The sequence below is a fragment of the Haliotis rufescens genome, unplaced genomic scaffold (assembly GCF_023055435.1).
Source record: "Haliotis rufescens isolate VD_foot unplaced genomic scaffold, xgHalRufe1.0.p SCAF_20, whole genome shotgun sequence".
Classification (NCBI taxonomy): Eukaryota; Metazoa; Mollusca; class Gastropoda; order Lepetellida; family Haliotidae; genus Haliotis; species Haliotis rufescens.
This window is the reverse complement of record NW_025963891.1, coordinates 12,589,911-12,612,006: the sequence shown is the minus strand read 5'-3', so window position 1 is coordinate 12,612,006 and position 22,096 is coordinate 12,589,911. Positions and strand designations below refer to the sequence as shown.

At 38.1% G+C, this 22,096-nt stretch overlaps 1 protein-coding gene across 2 annotated transcripts in view; it reads left to right on the top strand.

Annotated features, from left to right (window-relative positions):
* LOC124131667 (5-phosphohydroxy-L-lysine phospho-lyase-like) overlaps positions 1–22,096 on the top strand; it is a 115,694-nt gene that overhangs the window by 30,123 nt on the left and 63,475 nt on the right. The window contains exons 2-3 of one of the 2 annotated variants that reach the window (XM_046495104.2): positions 13,112–13,189; positions 16,557–16,637. In XM_046495104.2, the coding sequence (XP_046351060.1) occupies positions 13,173–13,189; positions 16,557–16,637 (98 nt within the window). In that variant the 5' untranslated portion in view covers positions 13,112–13,172. Of the gene's footprint in view, positions 1–13,111; positions 13,190–15,594; positions 15,694–16,556; positions 16,638–22,096 lie in introns of those variants that run through there. The other variant, XM_046495112.2, reaches the window with a different exon arrangement.

Genomic DNA, 22,096 nt, shown 5'->3' with positions numbered 1-22,096 from the left:
AATTCCTGGATAGAATGAGTTCCCGGTAGGCCATGCTTGACGAATTCCTGTATGGAATGGGTCCCCAGTACCCCGTCCTTGACTAATTCCTGGGTAGAATTGGTCCCCAGTACGCCGTGCTTGACGAATTCTTGGTAGAATGGTTACTCACTCCCCCATGCTTGACGAATTCCTGGATGGAATGAGTTCCCAGTAGGCCATGCTTGACGAAGTCCTGGGAAGAATGGATTCCTAGTACCCAATGCTTGACAAATTCCTAGGTAGAATGGGTCCTCAGTACCCACGGCTTGACGAATTCCTGGGAAGAATGGGTTCCCAGTACGCCATGCTTGACGAATTCCTGGGAAGAATGGGTTCCCAGTACGCCATGCTTGACGAATCGCTCGGAAGAATGGGTTCCTAGTACGCCATGCATGACGAATTCCTGGGAAGAATGGGTTCCTAGTACACCATGCTTGATAAAATACTGGGTAGAATGGGTCCCCAGAACACCATGCTTGACAAAATTCTTGATAGAATGGGTCCCAAGTACGCCATGCTTGACAATGCTGGGGATCCTGGGGAAGAATAGAATTAGTTTAAGACTAAATTCTTGATCTGATTATGTTTCTAGGTCTGTCAATACCATACCCGTGCTCGTGGGTTTCACCAAAGAGGTACATGTCTGAGACCTGCATCACTTCGGGCGTTCCTCCCACATTAAAGCCCCAACAACCGATCAGCCTAATCGGGCGCATGCGCAGTAAATATTTTACGTATTAGGGAAAATGGGCGGAGCATATACGAGTGATCTGACAGGTCAATATGACGTCATGATAACACACGAATTTCATTGGTTAATGCGTAAACGGGTGACGTCATGTAAACATCCACCCACGTGGGCCGTTTGACAAGGACGACGTAAGTTTTAATGGTAATTAATATCCATCAAACGATTCCAAGACTGTTCAACAAACACGTCGGTCTTTGGTTTCAAAACCTACCTGCCATGTCGTCTTCACATCTTCATAAAATGATACCGTGGAACGTCCACGATTTATCCAACACAGTCCAACACACAAATTATAGCTTTGAGCTATTCTCTGGACGAGAACCGGAGAGCGGAAGGTACGGGGTTCGATCCCCCAAAGACCAAAAGACCTTGGACCTTGAAAGGTGGTACTTGTTGTTAACCTGTCTGGCCCTCGGCATTAAGAGGGTAAAAGAAGGACTGGTCACCTCGGAGTCAGTATATTTTGTGTGAGTAGGGTATTCATGTTAAACTGCGGCATGGTATCTCAGTGTGCTAGCACTATAAATCGGACTAGTACAAGCAGCCATACACACACATGCAATAATCTAGGACGCGACGTTAAATCCCATTTCACCTCATCTCACCCACCTCCTCTTACTTTAATCTCCTCTTACCACCATCTCCTCCACTATCTTCTCATCATACTGTCATCTCTATGATAGTGACTTATATTTCCTCATACACCTCCGAAGACTGAAGTGGGCCTTGGCTTACTCTATTTCATCTACACAGCGTCCTGCGTCACACAGGTGAATGGTACGTGAATGTGTCAGTCATAATTGTAGTTTACTTTACGAAGGCTGGCAATGTTGCGTGACGACATCGTCAGACACTTGCAAGTGAATAAAGGTCGAATGTACAGCGTTACGACAACACCTCGGAGATTAAACACGTAAAAATGCGAATTTCCTGGTACGGATTTGATGCATTAACCGTTGACTGGCATATTGTAAACATCCTCTGACAGCTGAGTATCAAGGAAGGTAGGTCGAATTTCACCATCGGTGGTACTTTCACTATCAGGAATGGCGGCAATATTTTATCATATATAATATACTTGAGGATCATGAAGCTAATTCTCATGGACTATATGCATAGATAAGTAATAGATTAGTTTGTACAGTGAAATATTCTCTCTCTGTGAGTGCGCGCGCGTGTGTGTGTGTGTGTGTGGTTTGGTTTGGTGGGTGGTTTAGTCGTGCTGTGTGCGTGAGTGTGTGTGTGGTTTGGTATGGTGTGTGTGTGTGTGGTTAAGTTGTGTTTGTGTGTTGTGTGCTTGCGCGTGTGTGTGTGGTTTGGAATGATATGATATGATATGGTGTGTGTGTGTGTGTGTGTGTGTGTGTGTGTGTGTGTGTGTGGTTTAGTAGTGTTGCGTGGTGAGCGTGTGTGTGTATATGTGTGTGTATGTGGTTTAGTAGTGTATGTGTGGTTTGGTATAGTGTGTGTGTGGTTTAGTCGTACTGTGTGCGTGCGTGTGTAGCTTGGTATGGTATGGTGTGTGTGTGTGTGTGTGTGTGTGTGTGTGTGTGTGTGTGTGTGTGTGTGTGTGTGTGTGGTTTAGTAGTAGTGTTATGGCGTGTGTACGTGCGAGTGTTGTTTAGTCGGACTGTGTGCGTGCGTGTGTGTGTGGTTTGGTATGGTATGTGTATGTGTGTTTTTTAGTAGTTTTGTGTACGTGCATGTGTGTTGTAGTCGGACTGTGTGTCTGCGCGTGTGTGTGTGTGTGTGTGGTTTGGTATGGTATGTGTGTGTATTGGGAGGGGGGTTAGTCGTGGTGTGTGGTGTGTGCGTGATGTTTGGTATGGTATGTGTGTGTGTGTGTGTGTGTGGTCTAGTAGTGTTGTGTCGCGTGTGCGTGTATGTGTGGTTTAGTGGTGTAGTGTAGTGTTGTGTGCGTGTGTGCGTGTGTGCGTTGTGTTTGGTATGGTTTGTTTGTGTGCGTGTCCGTGCATGTGTGGTTTAGTAGTGTTGTGTGCGTGTCCGTGCATGTGTGGTTTAGTAGTGTTGTTTGCTGTGTGCGTGTGTGCGTTGTGTTTGGCATAGTGTACATTGTAATAACCTTATAAGTTTAGTGTCAGAGGCGTTAAATGACTAGAACCTATCCTTGTCAGGGTTGGTACAGGGTTTATCGTACAATCGTCATTAAATATGACTTTGTGTAAGGTGTGAGAACTTTTTGAAACTTGATATATCGAACATTGTTGTATATATATAAACTCACTGGAGTGTTATTTCTGTAAGTTAAGTAAGTGGTTATCAACACAATATATTTATGTATAAAAATATATGTTTGGGATGCTTTCCTTGCATTTAAAGTGTGTTAGCAGTAGTGAAAAGAGCGATTCAGCATGAAACCAAATTTGAAATGGTGTAAAACAGTTGTTACATAGTGTATGAAATACCCTCTGAAGATATATATTGCAGTCTCAAATTTAGAAGTTTTAACACAATTTCAGAAAAAAGTGATAAGGGTAGGCAATTAGAACTAGGTAAAAAAATCGGAGCAAAATATACTTTGACTTTTTGGTAAGTCACCAGTCATTTCATTGGAATTTTAAGAGAGTAATTATTACAGTGCTTGATGTTAGCCCAACTTACTTTAATCCTCTTAATCTTTCAGAGGAGGTTATGTTTTCAGGGGATTATTGTACGTATATATTTCGTATCAAGGTTTCTTGGCGCAATCCACCAACGATTGTCGAGTTTAATGATCTCCAAGTACGTTTCAAGGTCAAAGAGAAAATTTACTTTAGTGACAAACATATTTTCATTATAAATTTTCAATTCCTTTCTATTTGGATACAAGCAGATATATTTCAGCAATTGATTGCAAGAAATTTATGATAATTCGTATACTCTTTGAAACTGTACAAGAGTTATCCGAAGATACCGGATGTTATTTGTGTATGCACGGGATCTGTCAACTCATTTGTTGTTTTTGAATTCTTCGTCAAAATAAAATGAATTGTATAAATATGATTAAATTCCCTCGTTTGTTTCAAGAAGAGGATCATGTACTCCTTATAAACTCGTATAGCGTTTCCACTGCAAATCGACACACTGGTTGACCAGCCTGTGTTTGTACCTCTCGTCATCACTCGTTCAGTCGTGTCGAACTGGACAACGTACTGTTGAAGCAAGTCATGCAAAAAACATCTTGAATAGCCTTATAAGAGTATTGTATAATATGTCACAATAAAGTTATTTGTCGAATATACGGTTGTGTAACCCATCATTTTTAACCCGAGGATGGATCTTTCAGTCATTTAAATTTATCGATGTTGACACCACCCTTTAATGACGATTGTACGATAAAGCCTATACCAACCATCTCTAACTTAACAGTTTTGTACGTTTGTCATCATACACAGTATTTCTCGAATTGTACATGTGAAACGCAAGCTCAACTGACAAAGATCATTTCTAGTCAATTGGCGTCTTGGACACTACGGTAGTAAGGTTATTACAATTTACGTAAGAATTTATTACATTTTACCGCATGTAGAGATTATTACAATTTACGTCAATTTTTATTACAATTTGCGTATTACAATTTACGTCAAATATTATTACAATTTACGTTGTTATTACAATTAACGTCAAAATTATTACAATTTGCTGCAAGTATTACAATTTACCTTTTTATTACAATTTACGTCGTAACAGTGATGCTTTAACATCTCAATGGCCGGAGGCTGAGACGGTTCTTGTGAATATCACCGTGAAATGTTACGTGTAATTCTCTTTTCATGGAATGTAGTCCAACGGCCCCAGGTACAAAATGTTTGCGCAGCGGACATATCTTTTCAAACTATTTGCTTGAAATATGCTAACGGAAAAAAGTAACTGTGCTGCATATAAAGTTAAACGAAAAAATTATTCTGAAATTAAATACATATTCATGAAGACATCTCTTCACTTTTACAGGCATGATTCACAGTTTGCACGTGCGTGTTCATGCACGGCGCATAATTTGGATGTTTGCACGTGGATTTTGAATTCAAACAGCACACAATGATCGCGTGCTTATAAAATAATCACCGTCAATAACGCTTGCGCAATGCCACGGCCTTCCGAAAATCAACGTCTACGTGTCGTGGGTATGCTGCGAACAGGAATGTTTCCAGACGAAGTAGCCAGACGTCAATGTTCATCGAACCACAATATTATCTCTTTGGGGGCGTTAATCTTCAGCTGCGCAACACTCATGATTTCCCAAGGGCCGGACGTCGCGTCAACAAGACAACCATATTCAGTTGATGCATCTACGGAATCGATACCAAACTGTTACATTAACAGCTCGGACAGTTTCTGAGTTGAGATCAATTAGTGGAAGAACCGTACGCAGCTGTTTGAGGAAGCACAACATCCGACCCTGGCGCCCAGCGATACGCCCAATTTTGCTTCCACGTCACCATCAGGCACACCTGGCTTGGTGTAGACTGCACCTGAGGTTCAAAAGACCAGACAAAGACAGTATATTGTTCACAGATAAGTCCAGGTTTCATCAGCAAATGTCTGCAGACGTCCAGAAGAACGTTTTAGCGACGTTTGCGTACTCAACATAATCAATTTGGTGTGCAAGTGTCATGGTAAGTTTAATGTAAACACACCATTGTTGATGACAATTTGAATGACGTACGCTACCGAGACGACATCGTACGAGGTGATGTTCTACCCTTTGTGCAAATGCGGCGACGTAACGTCACGTTGCGGCAGGATGATGCCAGCCCACGTTTTTGGAACAACCTCCCCAGGCTGTGTTCAGTCGTCTGGTGTCTGCAATGCGCCGCCGCTGCCTGTATCAACGTTAATGGTGGTTACACCCGATCTGGAAATGGTTAATTAGGTTGTTACACCATCCCTCTCTCGGGGCATGTCGCTCTGTCTCCTGTTGCTCGGTATAGGTACGGGAATGGATTTGTTATGATAAAACTTTGATCAAACGAATGGCCAAATAATATGTTGTTATGTTCAATAACATAACATAACATTTACACCACTTTTTATGAAGCACAGTCACGTTTTCCCGCTAGAATACATATATGAAATGTTCACATACATTGGCATATTACATACATGGGCATATTACATACATTGGCATATTACATGCATTGGCATATTGCATATATTGGCATGTTACATACATTGGCATATTACAAATATTAGCACGTTACATACATTGGCATATTACATACATTGGCATATTACATATATTGACATATTACAAATATTGGCATGGTACATACATTGGCATATTACATACATTGGCATATTACATACATTGGCATATTGCATGCATTGGCATATTACATACATTATACATTGCCATATTACATATATTAGCACGTTACATACATTGGCATATTACATACATTGGCATATTACATATATTGGCATATTACATACATTGGCATATTACATATATTGGCATGTTACATACATTGGCATATCTCATACAATGGCATATTGCATACATTGGCATATTACATACATTGGCATATTACATACATTGGCATATTACATATATTGGCGTATTCCATGCACTGGCATATTACATATATTGGCACATTACATACATTGGCATATTACATACATTGGCATATTACATACATTGGCATATTGCATGCATTGGCATATTACATACATTGCCATATTACATATATTGGCATATCACATATATTGGCATATTACATACATTGGCATATTACATATATTGGCATGTTACATACATTGGCATATCTCATACAATGGCATATTGCATACATTGGCATATTACATACATTTGCATATTACATACATTGGCATATTACATATATTGGCGTATTCCATGCACTGGCATATTACATATATTGGCACATTACATACATTGGCATATTACATACATTGAAACATTACATACATTGGCATATTACATGCATTGGCATATTACATACATTGGCATATTACATATATTGGCATGTTACATACATTGGCATATTACAAATATTAGCATGTTACATACATTGGCATATTACATACATCGGCATATTACATATATTGACATATTACAAATATTGGCATGGTACATACATTGGCATATCACATACATTGGCATATTACATACATTGAAATATTACATACATTGGCATATTACATACATTGATATATTAAATACATTGGCATATTACATACATTGGCATATTACATATATTGGCATGTTACATATATTGGCATATTACATACATTGAAATATTACATACATTGGCATATTACATACATTGATATATTAAATACACTGGCATATTACATACATTGGTATATTATATACATTGGCATATTACATACATTGGAATATTACAAACATTGGCATATTACATATATTGGCATATTACATACATTGGCATTTTACAAATATTACTTATATTACAAGCGTTGGCATATAACATATATTGGCATATTACATACATTGGCATGTTACATACATTGGCAGATTACATACATTGGAATATTAAATACATTCGCATATTACAAACATTGGCATAGTGCATACATTGTCATCTTACATACATTGGCATATTGCATATATTGGAATCTTACATATATTGGCATATTACAAACATTGACATATTGCATACATTGGCATCTCACAAACATTGGCATGTTACATATATTGGCATACCACATATATTGGCATATTACATACAATGGCATATTGCATACATTGGCATATTACATACATTGGCATGTTACATACATTGGCATATTACATACATTGGCATATTACAAACATAGAAATATTACATACATTGGCATATTACATACATTGACATATTACATACATTGGCATATTACATATATTGGCATGTTACATATATTGGCATATTACATACATTGGCATATTACATACTTTGGCATATTACATACATTGGAATATTACATACATTGGCATATTACAAACATTGGCATAGTGCATACATTGGCATCTTACATACAATGGCATATTACGTATATATACATTGGCATATTACAAATATTACTTATATTACAAGCTTTGACATATTACATACATTGGCATATTACAAACATTGGCATATTACATACATTTTGCATATTACATACTATACATATATTAAATACATATGCATAGTACATACATTCAATATATTACAAACATATTACATATATTACATACATTGGCATATTACATATATTCACATATTACACACATTGGCATATTACATATATTGGCATGTTACATATATTGGCATATTACATACATTGGCATATTACATACATTGGCATTTTACATACATTGGAATATTACATACATTGGCATATTACAAACATTGGCATATTACATATATTGGCATGTTACATATATTGGCATATTGCATATATTGGCATGTTACATACATTGGCATATTACATACATTGGAATATTACATACATTGGCATATTACAAACATTGGCATAGTGCATACATTGGCATCTTACATACATTGGCATATTACGTATACATACATTGGCATATTACAAATATTACTTATATTACAAGCTTTGACATATTACATACATTGGCATATTACATACATTGGCATATTACATACATTTTGCATATTACATACTATACATATATTAAATACATATGCATATTACATACATTCAATATATAACATATTACATATACAAACATATTACATATATTACATACATTGGCATATTACATACTTTGGCATGTTACATATATTGGCATCTTACATAAATTGGCATATTACTTAAATTGGCATATTACATACATTACATATATTACATACATTCGCATATTACATACATCGGCATATTACATACATTACATATATTACAAACATTCGCATATTACATACATCGGCATATTACAAACATTGGCATAGTGCATACATTGGCATCTTACATACATTGGCATATTACGTATACATACATTGGCATATTACAAATATTACTTATATTACAAGCTTTGACATATTACATACATTGGCATATTACATACATTGGCATATTACATACATTTTGCATATTACATACTATACATATATTAAATACATATGCATATTACATACATTCAATATATAACATATTACATATACAAACATATTACATATATTACATACATTGGCATATTACATATATTGGCATCTTACATAAATTGGCATATTACTTAAATTGGCATATTACATACATTACATATATTACATACATTCGCATATTACATACATCGGCATATTACATACATTACATATATTACAAACATTCGCATATTACATACATCGGCATATTACAAATATTACTTATATTACAAGCTTTGGCATATTGCATACAATGGCATATTACAAACATTGGCATATTACATACATTGGCATATTACATACATTGAGAATTACATATATTGCATACATTGCAAATTACATATATTAAATACATTAGCATTTTACATACATTACATATATTGCATATATTAGATACATTGCATATATTACATACATTGCATATATTACATACATTACATATATTACATACATTGGCATACTGCATATATTACATACATTGGCATATTACATATATTACATATATCAAATACATTGGCATATTACATACATTGGCATATCACATACATTGGCATATTACATACATTGTATATTACATACATTTTGCATATAACATGCTATACATATATTAAATACATATGTATATTACATACATTCTATATATTAAAAACATTGACATATTACACACATAACCGTGAAGGTCCAGGTTAGAATTGGTCTTCAGCTATCCGTGCTTGTCGTAAGAGGCGACTAACGGGGTCGCAATCAAAAGTTGGAGAGATGACAATCGGTATTGGGAGAAGATAATCCACTTGAACATTGTGAGAATATCCGGGAAATACCAAACGGTTCGCCCCGATTAGGTTTCTAGGTTTGTCAGCACCATGCCCGTGCTCGTGGGTTTCACCGAGGTGTTAAACGTCTGAGACCTGCATCACTTCGGGCTTTCCTCCCACATTAAGCTGACACGCCGTGATATAACTGGAATACTGTTAAAAGCGGCGTTAAGCCCAACTCACTCACTTTTATCTGCGCATAACGTCGCCGTTCTCCCATGACCAGCTCGCTCACGAAACAATGAACACTTGTGGGATCATCTGGACAGTAAGAGATAGGCGACTTCCTCATCCACCGCAGAACCGCCAGCAGCTGGATGCAGCACTCAGGGACAACTGGCAACGGATACCCAATGACGTCATCGGGCGGCTGACGACATCGATGACACGGCGAGTTGGGGCGTGCTTCTGTGCTCGTGTTGGTCATATTAGTGTTTGAGAATGTCTGGTATCTGTAAACCAACTCAAGCTGATCAAGACAATACCTGCTTCACTCTGCTCATTACTGTTTACCGTGAAATTAAATCTGTAAATCTTTGGTGTACAATCACGAGAGCATCTCTATTGTTTGTACGTAAGATCATCATCTGCAGACACAAATCATCTCCGTGTGGCGGGTATTCGAACTACAGCCCCGCCCGTGGAATGGCCTTGACCCAAGAACATCAACGTCGAAGACTGGGCGGAGACAGCATAACGCTGACAGATCCGTGACTGGCAGAGCCTCTGCTTATTCCTTGGTGATGGCCGTGTTCGGGTTTATCGTCGCTGGAAGAACGAATGGGCGGAGACAGAAAAACGCTGACAGATTGTGAAATTGTGAGCCATCATATTTCTCGGGACGTCACATGCACGTCACCTGTTGGGAGATACTTATTGATATAATGCTTAGAATATCGCTTATAATACCCGTATCAAATACATGACCATCGAATAACCATTTCTTGTTTGTTTCACTTTAACGATAAAACATAGGTCTCTTCTTTCTTTTGCCTGTCATTTTACAACAGATCTCTAGTTGCAGACACACATCCCTGTGGTGTGCACATCAAAAAGGGCCATCGGTATGATACAGATGGGGGCTACCCATCGCCATGGGGCAACAATCTTAGGCTGCGCGCACATCACAATCCCCAGACGGGTGACTCGTTTTCGCCAAGCTAGCAGTACCAGGGACAGACCTTGGAGAGGGAGATCTCCCGAGACAAGGCCCAGCGAGGGCCGGTACCTTCTGATTTTTAACCTCAGGAGCAGAGCCTGGTTTCACGGTAACGCCAGCAGCTGCAACCAGTCTTGATCGTGTAGTCTGCAGAAGGACATTGTTCAAGACTTCTTGGTATTCGGGAATATAGAGCGCTCTGTTGAGTAGTCCTAAGACGCCAACATCGACGTCAGAGTGAGTGAGTATGGTTTTACGCCGATTTTAGCAATATTCCAGCAATATCACGGCGGGGACACCTGAAATGTCGACGTCAGAGAATGTCATGGGTAGTGGCAGAACTGGAACTTTCAAATATCTCTCTTTTCTGATGAGAATCGAGTCCATCTCTTCGGAACTGATGTGAAAATCAGAATACACGGCGGACGACGGGTAGGTGTTCAGAAGGTTGAGCCATATGATGGAGGTGTGATGGTGCCGGGAGGAATTCGTGGTGACGTCAAAACAGATCTGGTCGTTTTCGATACCAGTCTGACATCGCCGACGCTATATCGACCAGGGCCCACTTGAACAAAGCGATCTTTGCACTAAGATGATCGTAACTGCCATTCTTTAACATAGGCTTGCAATAGTCGTAGCGCTAAGATCGCTTTGAGCAAGTGGACCCAGATACTTAGTCTCATTGTCCTGCCTGCAGCAGAACCACAAAACACTGCTTCAACATGACAAGATCGCACACGGCAAGGACTACCGCCAACTTTCTGTACGCCAACCACGTCAACGTCTTGTCCTGGCCGCCAAGATCTCCCGGTTTGTCTCCTATAAAGCACATGTTAGACTTTCTAGATTAATTGACCAGTTTTGACCAGTTTCTCCATTGACAAGACAAAGCCCTGCTCAGGCCCTGGATGGGAAATTGTGCCGTAGCCATCATCACACGTCAAACGTTCTCAGTTCGAAGTCGAGTCGTAGCATGGATGATATTCGCGTTATTGGCGGATCTGTATAATTCCTTCTCTTCGACATGACTTTATTGTGCATTATGTGTCTCTGACTACTTGTTCGAATACTTGACACTTGGCCCCCATGCTCTAACTGTGCGTCATTATCTGTTGAAGACCGCTTCCATGGTCTAGTGGTAGAGCGTCCGCCCGGAGAGCGGAAGGTACGGGGTTTGATCCCCGGCCGCGTCATACCAAACGACGTTAAAAGATGGTTCTTGTCGGCTGGTCGGCTTGAAGTCAGTATACTGTGTCTGAGTGGGGTATTCATGTTAAACTGCAGCATGGTATCTCAGTGAGCTAGCACTATAAATCGGCATGAGTCCGGATTAGTACAAGCAGCCACACACACATTTTGACACAATGTATAAAAAAAGACTGAAATTCTAACCTTCGATACCATGTTTGGAAATAGATATCCTGTAGACATCTCCGGATGAGGACAATACATAGTCCTAACTCCAATATCTTGGTACAAACGGCGTAATGCATTTTTGATTCGTGGTGGAGCGACAAGATTGTACGTCCGCTTCTTCCAACTCTCGCATTAAAGGTTTTTGTTACCATGGAGAGAGAGAGAGAGAGAGAGGGGGGGGGGGGGGGGGGGGGGGGGAGGGAGGGAGTGAGGGAGAGAGAGAGTCTAAAAGCCTAGGCAAGTCAAGGTCAAACTAAACCAAGTCTTGTTTCCTTGATTCAACACCGCAGAAGAAGAAAGGTTACAATTATTTTAAAGAAATGTTTTCTTATACTAAGTTAGGGCTTTCAGTATCACTAACTAAATATCAATCAATTATCGATAAATATCAGAGAAGTAACTTTAAGAAAATGTGCGAGAAAGTCCCGAAAGAAATTGACATATTTCACGTCACTGGTGAGGAGTGACACATTTTCACATAGATTATCTTGTGGACATTTGACAATTGACATTGAGAGACCCCATTTCACCTAACCTCAATTTAGTTAAGGTTGTAGAAGATATTATATTTTAACACAATGTATAAAAAAGACGGAAATTCTTAACTTCGATACCATGTATGGAAATAGATATCCTGTAGACGCCTCCAGATGAGAACAATACATGGTCCTACCTCCAAGATCTTGGTACATACGTCGTGATGCATTTTTGATTCGTGGTGGGGACGACAAGATTGTACGTACGCTTCCTCCAACTCTCATACCAAATACATATATGATAATTATGTGATGGTATATATTGTGTATGTACAATTAAACCTGATTTATTTTTCATTTGACAGTTATGGTGCCTTCCGGTTAGTCAAGGAGTGACGAGTGTCAGCACCACTGAACACAATAGACATGGAGCTGCGGCGGATGTACGTGAAATTCGAAGTTAGACACCCATCATATACAGGGAAGATTGTAGTTCATGCATGTAGACGTTGTAATGTTGGAACTTACACGTTTACATTCGTGACCAACTCGTGTTATTCCGGGACAAGCCGAATAGCGACTCGTGCCCCTCTCGTGGCCATTTTTGCGACCGGGTTCCGTCTTAGCGCAAACGGGCATACCTAAAACAGTTGTCTACCCGTTGTGTAATGGTTCACATATATTTCCCCATATATTATATATACTTCAGATGCAATTTAAAGCACATCGGGATATGCGGAATTATACAGTATGACTGAACACATTTAACTGTGTCTTGGGTATATTTTTAGATGCAAGACGTATGTAAAATAAAAAAGTATTTCTGAGGGATTCTTTGACGAAGAACTTGAAATCATACGCGCATTCTGATTGGTTTGTCGTATTTTCGCACATAACATTCATCGATAGGGGGACGAGTCTTCTTGCAGGTTACGGAAAGGGGCGAGTGGTGACGAATGACACGTTTACTAACGGTTAATATTGAAGCACGATTAATTTGATGTCGTAAATGTAAATAGAGGGGGCATCTGGGGTCACGGACTTACTAATAGTTAAGGCTTCCTTTTTCAAGAGTCTTTTTTTTAAAGAATTGACTTCAATATCGTTTCCTTTTATGCAGGTATGAAATTAAACATGGGTGTGCATAATGTGTAAATCCTTGCACTATTTATTTACATATCACATTGTGTATATGTTACAGACTTTTTCACTAAGGCAATTTACAAAACGTAAAGATATTTCAGTAATGTTACAATTATTTTTTTTCCATTTATTGCATTATGACAGAGACCATATAATAGATTTATTATATGGTCTCTGATTATGATGACGAGTACAAACATGTTTATGCTCTATTTCATAACCCAGTGGCTAAAAATGATACGATTAAAAGAAAACGAAACTCAATTAGGGCTGGGACGGGTAACCCGGGTACCCGGGTCGGGTGGGTACTGAGTTGGACCCGGGTACCGACAGGACTACCCGGACCCGTGGTTAGTTTCGTGATCTGGGGCGGTCGGGTAGCCTAGTGGTTAAAGCGTTCGCTCGTCACGCCGAAGACCAGGGTTCGATTCCCGACATGGGTACATTGTGTGAAGCCCATTTCTGGTGTCCCCCGCCGTGATATTGCTGGAATATTGCTAAAAGCGGCGTAAAACAATACTCACTCACTAGTCACGTGATCTATTGTTTAATGACAAAAGTAACCTAGAACTCCATGGTTACACTACAAGTCACTAATGTTTGCATTTGTTTCTGACTATGCACACATTCCTTCTGACTTGTATATGGTTGAATAAAGATATAACTTTATTCAACTTCAGTGTATGCATGACCAGATCGTTTAATACATGTATCTCAATAAGTGCTGTGGTAAACAAATTCCCAATCGGACATGTTGTATCTCTTGAGACCTACAGTGGGTAACCGGGTAGGGTCGGGTAATAGTGGGGTGGGTAAAATTGGACTCGTCGCAGCCCTAAACTCAATGTATATATATACTTCTTATATATATTATATATAATTAATTAGCCCATTGTCGCGTTTTTAATCCCTTTTGAATTTCTTGTAACTTTTGGTCAATCTGACTAATTGTCAGATGACAAAACATTTTGGCATTTTGTAAATTGCCTGAGTGAAAATTACAGCCATTTTATACATTGACTGTAGGATATGCATGAACGCAGAAAATTGACACGCTTACTTAGTTTAGTGTAAATACATTTATACACATTACATATGTGGTTGGTATTGGCAACATTTATACATCTTAGAATACTTCCGCTTGCTATGTACAACTGTACAAATTTTCAATGTATGTTCGTACAATACAATTCAATTTTCATATATTGCCCGAACTTCAAGTTCTGCCATTTTTATTGGGTCGCTGTGTGCTTCCATGTTTTAACTCATTCGCTTATTTGAGTTAAAGGCGGCCTTTCCACTTGTTTAAAAATTAATATGAATTTCATTTTTCAATGAATTACAAAATTCACCATGTAGATCTGTATTTAATGTGACTACAACGGGCTTTCCTCATTACTGACTTTATAATCAGGCGAATTTTCATTTATAAACTAGGGTCGGACTTTCACCTGGGCGTAAAAGGGGCTTGTTGTATAACACACTTCTATAATGTATTATCGCCCGAGGTTGTGGCCATTTTAATTCCCAAGTGAGTATATTTGCTACTCGCGTGTGCCGTCAATTGTTGCTCTCATAGTCGCCAAGGTAATATAATACTATATATATATATATACGCGCATCCTGAAGAATCTCATACTCCGCCTAAAATCTAGCGACATCTATTGATTATGTATGGAGCTAGGGGCGGAAGTGAGTCTTTATTGACTCCAGTCGTGAGAGCTCCAGAAGCTCTGTCAGGGTCGCAGTGTAAAGCAGACTGGCTAACGCTGCTACCGTCGACTCTTATGGCCTGACATAAAAGGTTGGTTGTGAAAACAGTTTGGATGCATATTTAGAATTATTTTTGTTTCATCAAATAAACTTCTCATACATGTTGATCGCGACAAGCACACATGTCAACACACCAGTGTGTGACACGAATCTCTGGACAGATGCGATAAGATTCAATAAACTTACTTAATTTAAGCTAACATGCACCGTTTAACATCGTCAAGTGTCCATATGTCTTTGTGAAATGTAGCGCAAGCCCCTACAAAATTATATAAAGCGTGTCAATGTACCCATTTGTTGTGAATTAAGTAAATGTATTTTTAGAGCTGGAAGGGCCAAGGCCAGTTACAGCTTCATTGATCTATAGCCTATAACACAATGCATGATGAAGGAGCTTAATGAGCTCCGATTCTAATGGCTTGACATAAAATAAAAGTTTGGATACAAATTCAGATATATTTTTGTTTCATGAAATAGACTTCTTACATTTGGTTATGAGAAGCAGACCTGTCAATTAACTTGTTCTAAAAGTTGCCAAGGTGATCATGAGAAATTGTGTGTGTGACATTAATCTGTGAACAGGTGCAATAAAAAATCCCTAGAATTACTTAATTCAATTCGCTACAAAAAGATAAAATGTGTGTCTGTGCACATTTGTTGTGAATCATGTGAATGTATTTTTAGAACTGTAGGGGTCAAGGCCAGTGTGATACTGACAGTTTCATTGATCTGTATCAGGCATTATATAAAGTGGAACTGCAATGAGCTTATAGCTTTTTTCAACCGATCTCCTGTATACAGTGGCACTTTTGATATTAGCATGTAGAGTCATGTGTCTTGTCAAAATGAGAGCTTGATTTATTGTGGGTGTTCACAGAGTATAATTTGTTACAGGAGACTACGCCATATGATGCATGTGTTTGACAAACCGCTGTCCTACAAACAGACACTCCAGATGCGGAAGAGTTACATTGGGTAAGTTACCTTGATGACACATTTAGCTGCACCAGTAGGAACAGTCATAGACTCATTTTATCCATATTGAAGCAGTGTTGAAACTGTCACAACGTCTTACCATGGCTATGCCCATGCCAAGCCAACCATCATGTTCATATTCGAATCCAAGCCGAGAAGAATCAGTGAGAAGCAGGCGTCTGTTATTTGTGTAAGTTGATTAAACTTATTTAACGCTTTTGACATGCGTTGATAATGCAGGTTATATTGACAAATGTGATCATTCAGACATCTCCTGAGACCTACAGTGGGTACCCGGGTAGGGTAGGGTAATAGAGGGGTGGCTATCCAGGTAGTAAATTTGGACTCGTCCCAGCCCTAGACACAAGTGACCTGTGAGGTGTGTCTGCCATCATATCAATACTGAATTTCCTAACTCTAATCATGGCATTTTATGATTTATCCACTTCAAAGGCTAATCACTGTGTTACTTTTGTAAATTGAGGATGCTAATGGATGACAAGGCGTCAGTACTTAATCCAGTCAGTCACATGCCTTCAATTGTTTGTTGCTGCTTTGAACAGACCTGTGTGGCCGTGGATGTTTTGATGGGCTGATTGGTGATCATTATGATCATTATGATCATCATGTCATGTGTTGGTTTATGGCTGCTGTGTTTGTTTGTTTGTTTGTTGTTTAATGCCATGCTCAGTAATATATGATACATAACATGATACAATATGTATCACGATACGCATATTGATGTCAAGTTGTATAGAAACTTCTTGACTGTAAATATTTCAAATCTAGCTGTAGCGACATTGTCGTAGTGGTTATTTTAATAATGATCTTGAAATGCTAATTACAACTCATTTTGCAATATTTGACTGACAAAAATTCTGGTTGAGGGGGGAACTCATTACATGAGTAATAAGTAATTTATTTTAAGAAGTGTATTGTCTTGTATCGTTTCAGTAAAAAATTGTATCGTGTATTGTATCACTGCAAGAAAACTCATGATGCACGATGTTATGTAGTATTTTCATTTCACATAAATATTGTCTGTCAGGAGTGGTTTCAAGTTTTCTGGGGTCCAGATAACATGATCCCTGAATCTGCGATAGTTCTCCTCTGAAAACAACCATTTTGTAAAAGTCAGTCACTTGTATTGATGTCTAGCAAGGCTAGATAAACATCATTTGCAACCCATTCATAAGCCGACCCCTTTCTACAGAATCCTTTTACTGGTCCTCAATATTTGGCTTATCTACAGTCATATGCAGTATTACCCCTCTTGTTTTGTCAGTACTTTCCCCAGTCAGTCACATGCCTTCAATTGTTTGTTGCTGATTTGCACAGACCTGTGTGGCCGTAGATGTTTTGATAGGCTGATTGGTGAGCATCTCAGAAATTAACTGTTCGTTATAAACATAAACATTGTTGATTGAGAACACACAGGACCACTAAGTGATTTTGCTATATATCTGGTTTTTTTTCGTTGTAAGCATGGTCGTTTTATCCATCAATTTTATATGATAATATATACAGCAAATGGCCTGGACCCAGTAGACAGTTTGTTGTATCCGTCAGTTCGTTATGAGCTTGTACTGTACTGTGAAAAATTAAACATACACCATTGGTCAACCTTATACGATTATCAACACAATTCCATTCCTTTTTTCACATCTTTCATTGTAACAGTCTGAGACGAAATGAAGAGAAATAACCACTTTATGATGAACAAATATGTGTCCATTATTAAAAATATATTTGTTTGTTTTGAAGTATGGTTTTTAGAATTTTATTTATATAAAATTGATGCTAGGCACATCTTGTACAATCATGATATACAATATTATTTTTTATCAATTCAAGACATTAGTTACACGGTAGAAAGAAGTATTTTGTGTTCTGGAATGAAATTCTGTTTTATGAATTTCATACTTTGAATGAAAAGTAGGTGAGACATATATGAATTAATATACCAATGTCATATTTCTCTGACAACACCAAGACAAAACAAGCCATATCAAACATTCAGTAATTCAATATATAATTCAATGACATATATATACATCAATATACCAATATCGTCTTTCTCCGATATCGCCAAAGACAAACAAGCCTACAAATATCAATATCATATAAAGCAATATACCAATGTTGTCTTTCTCCGATGTCGCCAGACAAAACAATGCATGATGTGAAACAAAAAGGTTTCAAATATTCAGTAATTCAATACATTTGATGATAAGACTAATACGTCATTAATATTGGTGCCTCACTTTTCAAACCACACACAATCAGGGGAATGCTGGATTCTAATGACTAATTTACATGTTAGATAGGGCCATCCATTTCATTATTACCGCATTTGACGTAATAAGGGCCCCGCTCTAATAAGCGCCCATGGCGATATTTGCTAATATATTTGCTAGTGATCAATGTACACAAGACTTATTTAGTCGTGTATAATACTTGTGTTATATGCATCCTTAATCATGGGAAATAAAATTCTGGAAAAATATATTTGTCTTATATAAACATTTCAGGCTGTCAGCATAAACTACGAAATTTACCATCTTCCAACTGTCTTGTTTTTCACCAAAATAATATTCCAATAAGTGCCCCCTATTTCTAATTTTGAGAGCACCCTGGGCACTTATTATGTCAAATACATTACTCCTTTTCTTATGTTGAACAATCTCATCTATTCTTTTGATTTATGATAGTACATAAACCTAATTGGTTTCAGTATTGATATTTGTGTTGGAATAGTTACTTTTCTCAAGAACAAAACAGTATGACAATACATTGTTGTTATTCACAACAATTTTCACCAAGTGAACTGAGTTAAATGGACTAGTTCTAAGCATAGCAGAGTGATGCAGCCTTTTCTTTATGAGCGTGTATACTTTTCTGTTATTTTTGATGTCATGGCTGAAAAAAGATTTTCTTCATGTATGGCAAGCTATTTTTTGTATCAAATATTTAACATACTTAAGCATACAAATCCATTTGATATATATTTTTGTGTTAGATATTAGGCAGTAAGTTCTCACTCACTGTTTCTGTAAAGCTGGTAAAACATTTCTTTGCACAGTACTTTTATCTGTGTATGAAAGAAAGTGGCAAAAATTACACATAACAAAACATTGAACAACCATTAGCACTGACTGTCTCAAACGAGTGAAATATTTGCAGTTAATTTAACACCTTGAGATTTGAAATTTAACATTTTTCATCCCTGCGTAATTTTAGTCAGAGTTAGACTAAGTGTTGTGCTACCACAATTCTGGCACAACATTCACTTTTCAGATCATGTGAAAATATGTGTCACAAATATGACTCAACATCCAGAGGGGTAAACAACATCCAGAGGGTTAAACAACATCCAGAGAGTTAAACAACATCCAGATTTAACAACATCTAGAGAGTTAAACAGCATCCAGAGTTAAATGTCGTCCAGAGTTAAATAACATCCAGAGGGTTAAACAACATCCAGAGGGTTAAACAACATCCAGAGGGTTAAACAACATCCAGAGTTAAACAACATCCAGATATAAAATCGTCCAGTGTTAAATAACATCCAGAGGGTTGAACAACATCCAGAGGGTTAAACAACATCCAGAGGGTTAAACAACATCCAGAGGGTTAAACAACATCCAAAGTTAAACAACATCCAGAGTTAAATAATATCCAGAGGGTTAAACAACATCCAGAGGGTTAAACAACATCCAGAGTGTTAAACAACATCCAAGGGGTTAAACAACATCCAGAGTTAAACAACATCCAGAGAGTTAAAAAACATCCAGAGTTAACAACATCCAGAGTTAAGCAACATCCAAGAGAGTTAAACAACATCCAGAGTTAACAACATCCAGAGTTAAGCAACATCCAGAGTTAAACAACATCCAGAGAGTTAAACAACATCCAGAGAGTTAAACAACATCCAGAGGGTTAAGCAACATCCAGAGTTAAGCAACATCCAGAGAGTTAACAACATCCAGAGGGTTAAACAACATCCAGAAGGTTAAACAACATCCAGAGTTAACAACATCCAGAGGGTTAAACAACATCCAGAGTCAACAACATCCAGAGTTAAGCAACATCCAGAGTTAAGCAACATCCAGAGTTAAGCAACATCCAGAGAGTTAACAACATCCAGAGTTAACAACATCCAGAGTTAAGCAACATCCAGAGTTAAGCAACATCCAGAGTTAAGCAACATCCAGAGTTAAACAACATCCAGAGAGTTAAACAACATCCAGAGAGTTAAACAACATCCAGAGGGTTAAGCAACATCCAGAGTTAAGCAACATCCAGAGAGTTAACAACATCCAGAGGGTTAAACAACATCCAGAAGGTTAAACAACATCCAGAGTTAACAACATCCAGAGGGTTAAACAACATCCAGAGTCAACAACATCCAGAGTTAAGCAACATCCAGAGTTAAGCAACATCCAGAGTTAAGCAACATCCAGAGAGTTAACAACATCCAGAGAGTTAACAACATCCAGAGTTAACAACATCCAGAGTTAAGCAACATCCAGAGTTAAGCAACATCCAGAGTTAAGCAACATCCAGAGAGTTAACAACATCCAGAGGGTTAAACAACATCCAGAGGGTTAAACAACATCCAGAGTTAACAACATCCAGAGGGTTAAACAACATCCAGATTTAACAACATCCAGAGTTAAGCAACATCTAGAGGGTTAAGCAACATCCAGAGAGTTAAACAACATCCAGAGGGTTAAACAACATCCAGAGTTAACATCATCCAGAGTTAAGCAACATCTAGAGTTAAACAACATCCAGAAGGTTAAACAACATCCAGAAGGTTAAACAACATCCAGAGTTAAACAACATCCAGAGGGTTAAACAACATCCAGAGTTAAACAACATCCAGAGGGTTAAACAACATCCAGAGGGTTAAACAACATCCAGAGTTAAACAACATCCAGAGTTAAACAACATCCAGAGTTAAACGTAGTCCAGAGTTAAACGTAGTCCAGAGTTAAACAACATCCAGAGAGTTAAACAACATCCAGAGGGTTAAACAACATCCAGAGTTAACAACATCCAGAGGGTTAAACAACATCCAGAGTTAACAACATCCAGAGGGTTAAACAACATCCAGAGTTAACAACATCCAGAGTTAAGCAACATCTAGAGGGTTAAGCAACATCCAGAGAGTTAAAAAACATCCAGAGGGTTAAACAACATCCAGAGTTAACATCATCCAGAGTTAAGCAACATCTAGAGTTAAACAACATCCAGAAGGTTAAACAACATCCAGAGTTAAACAACATCCAGAGAGTTAAACAACATCCAGAGGGTTAAACAACATCCAGAGGGTTAAACAACATCCAGAGAGTTAAACAACATCCAGAGTTAAACGTAGTCCAGAGTTAAACAACATCCAGAGAGTTAAACAACATCCAGAGGGTTAAACAACATCCAGAGTTAACAACATCCAG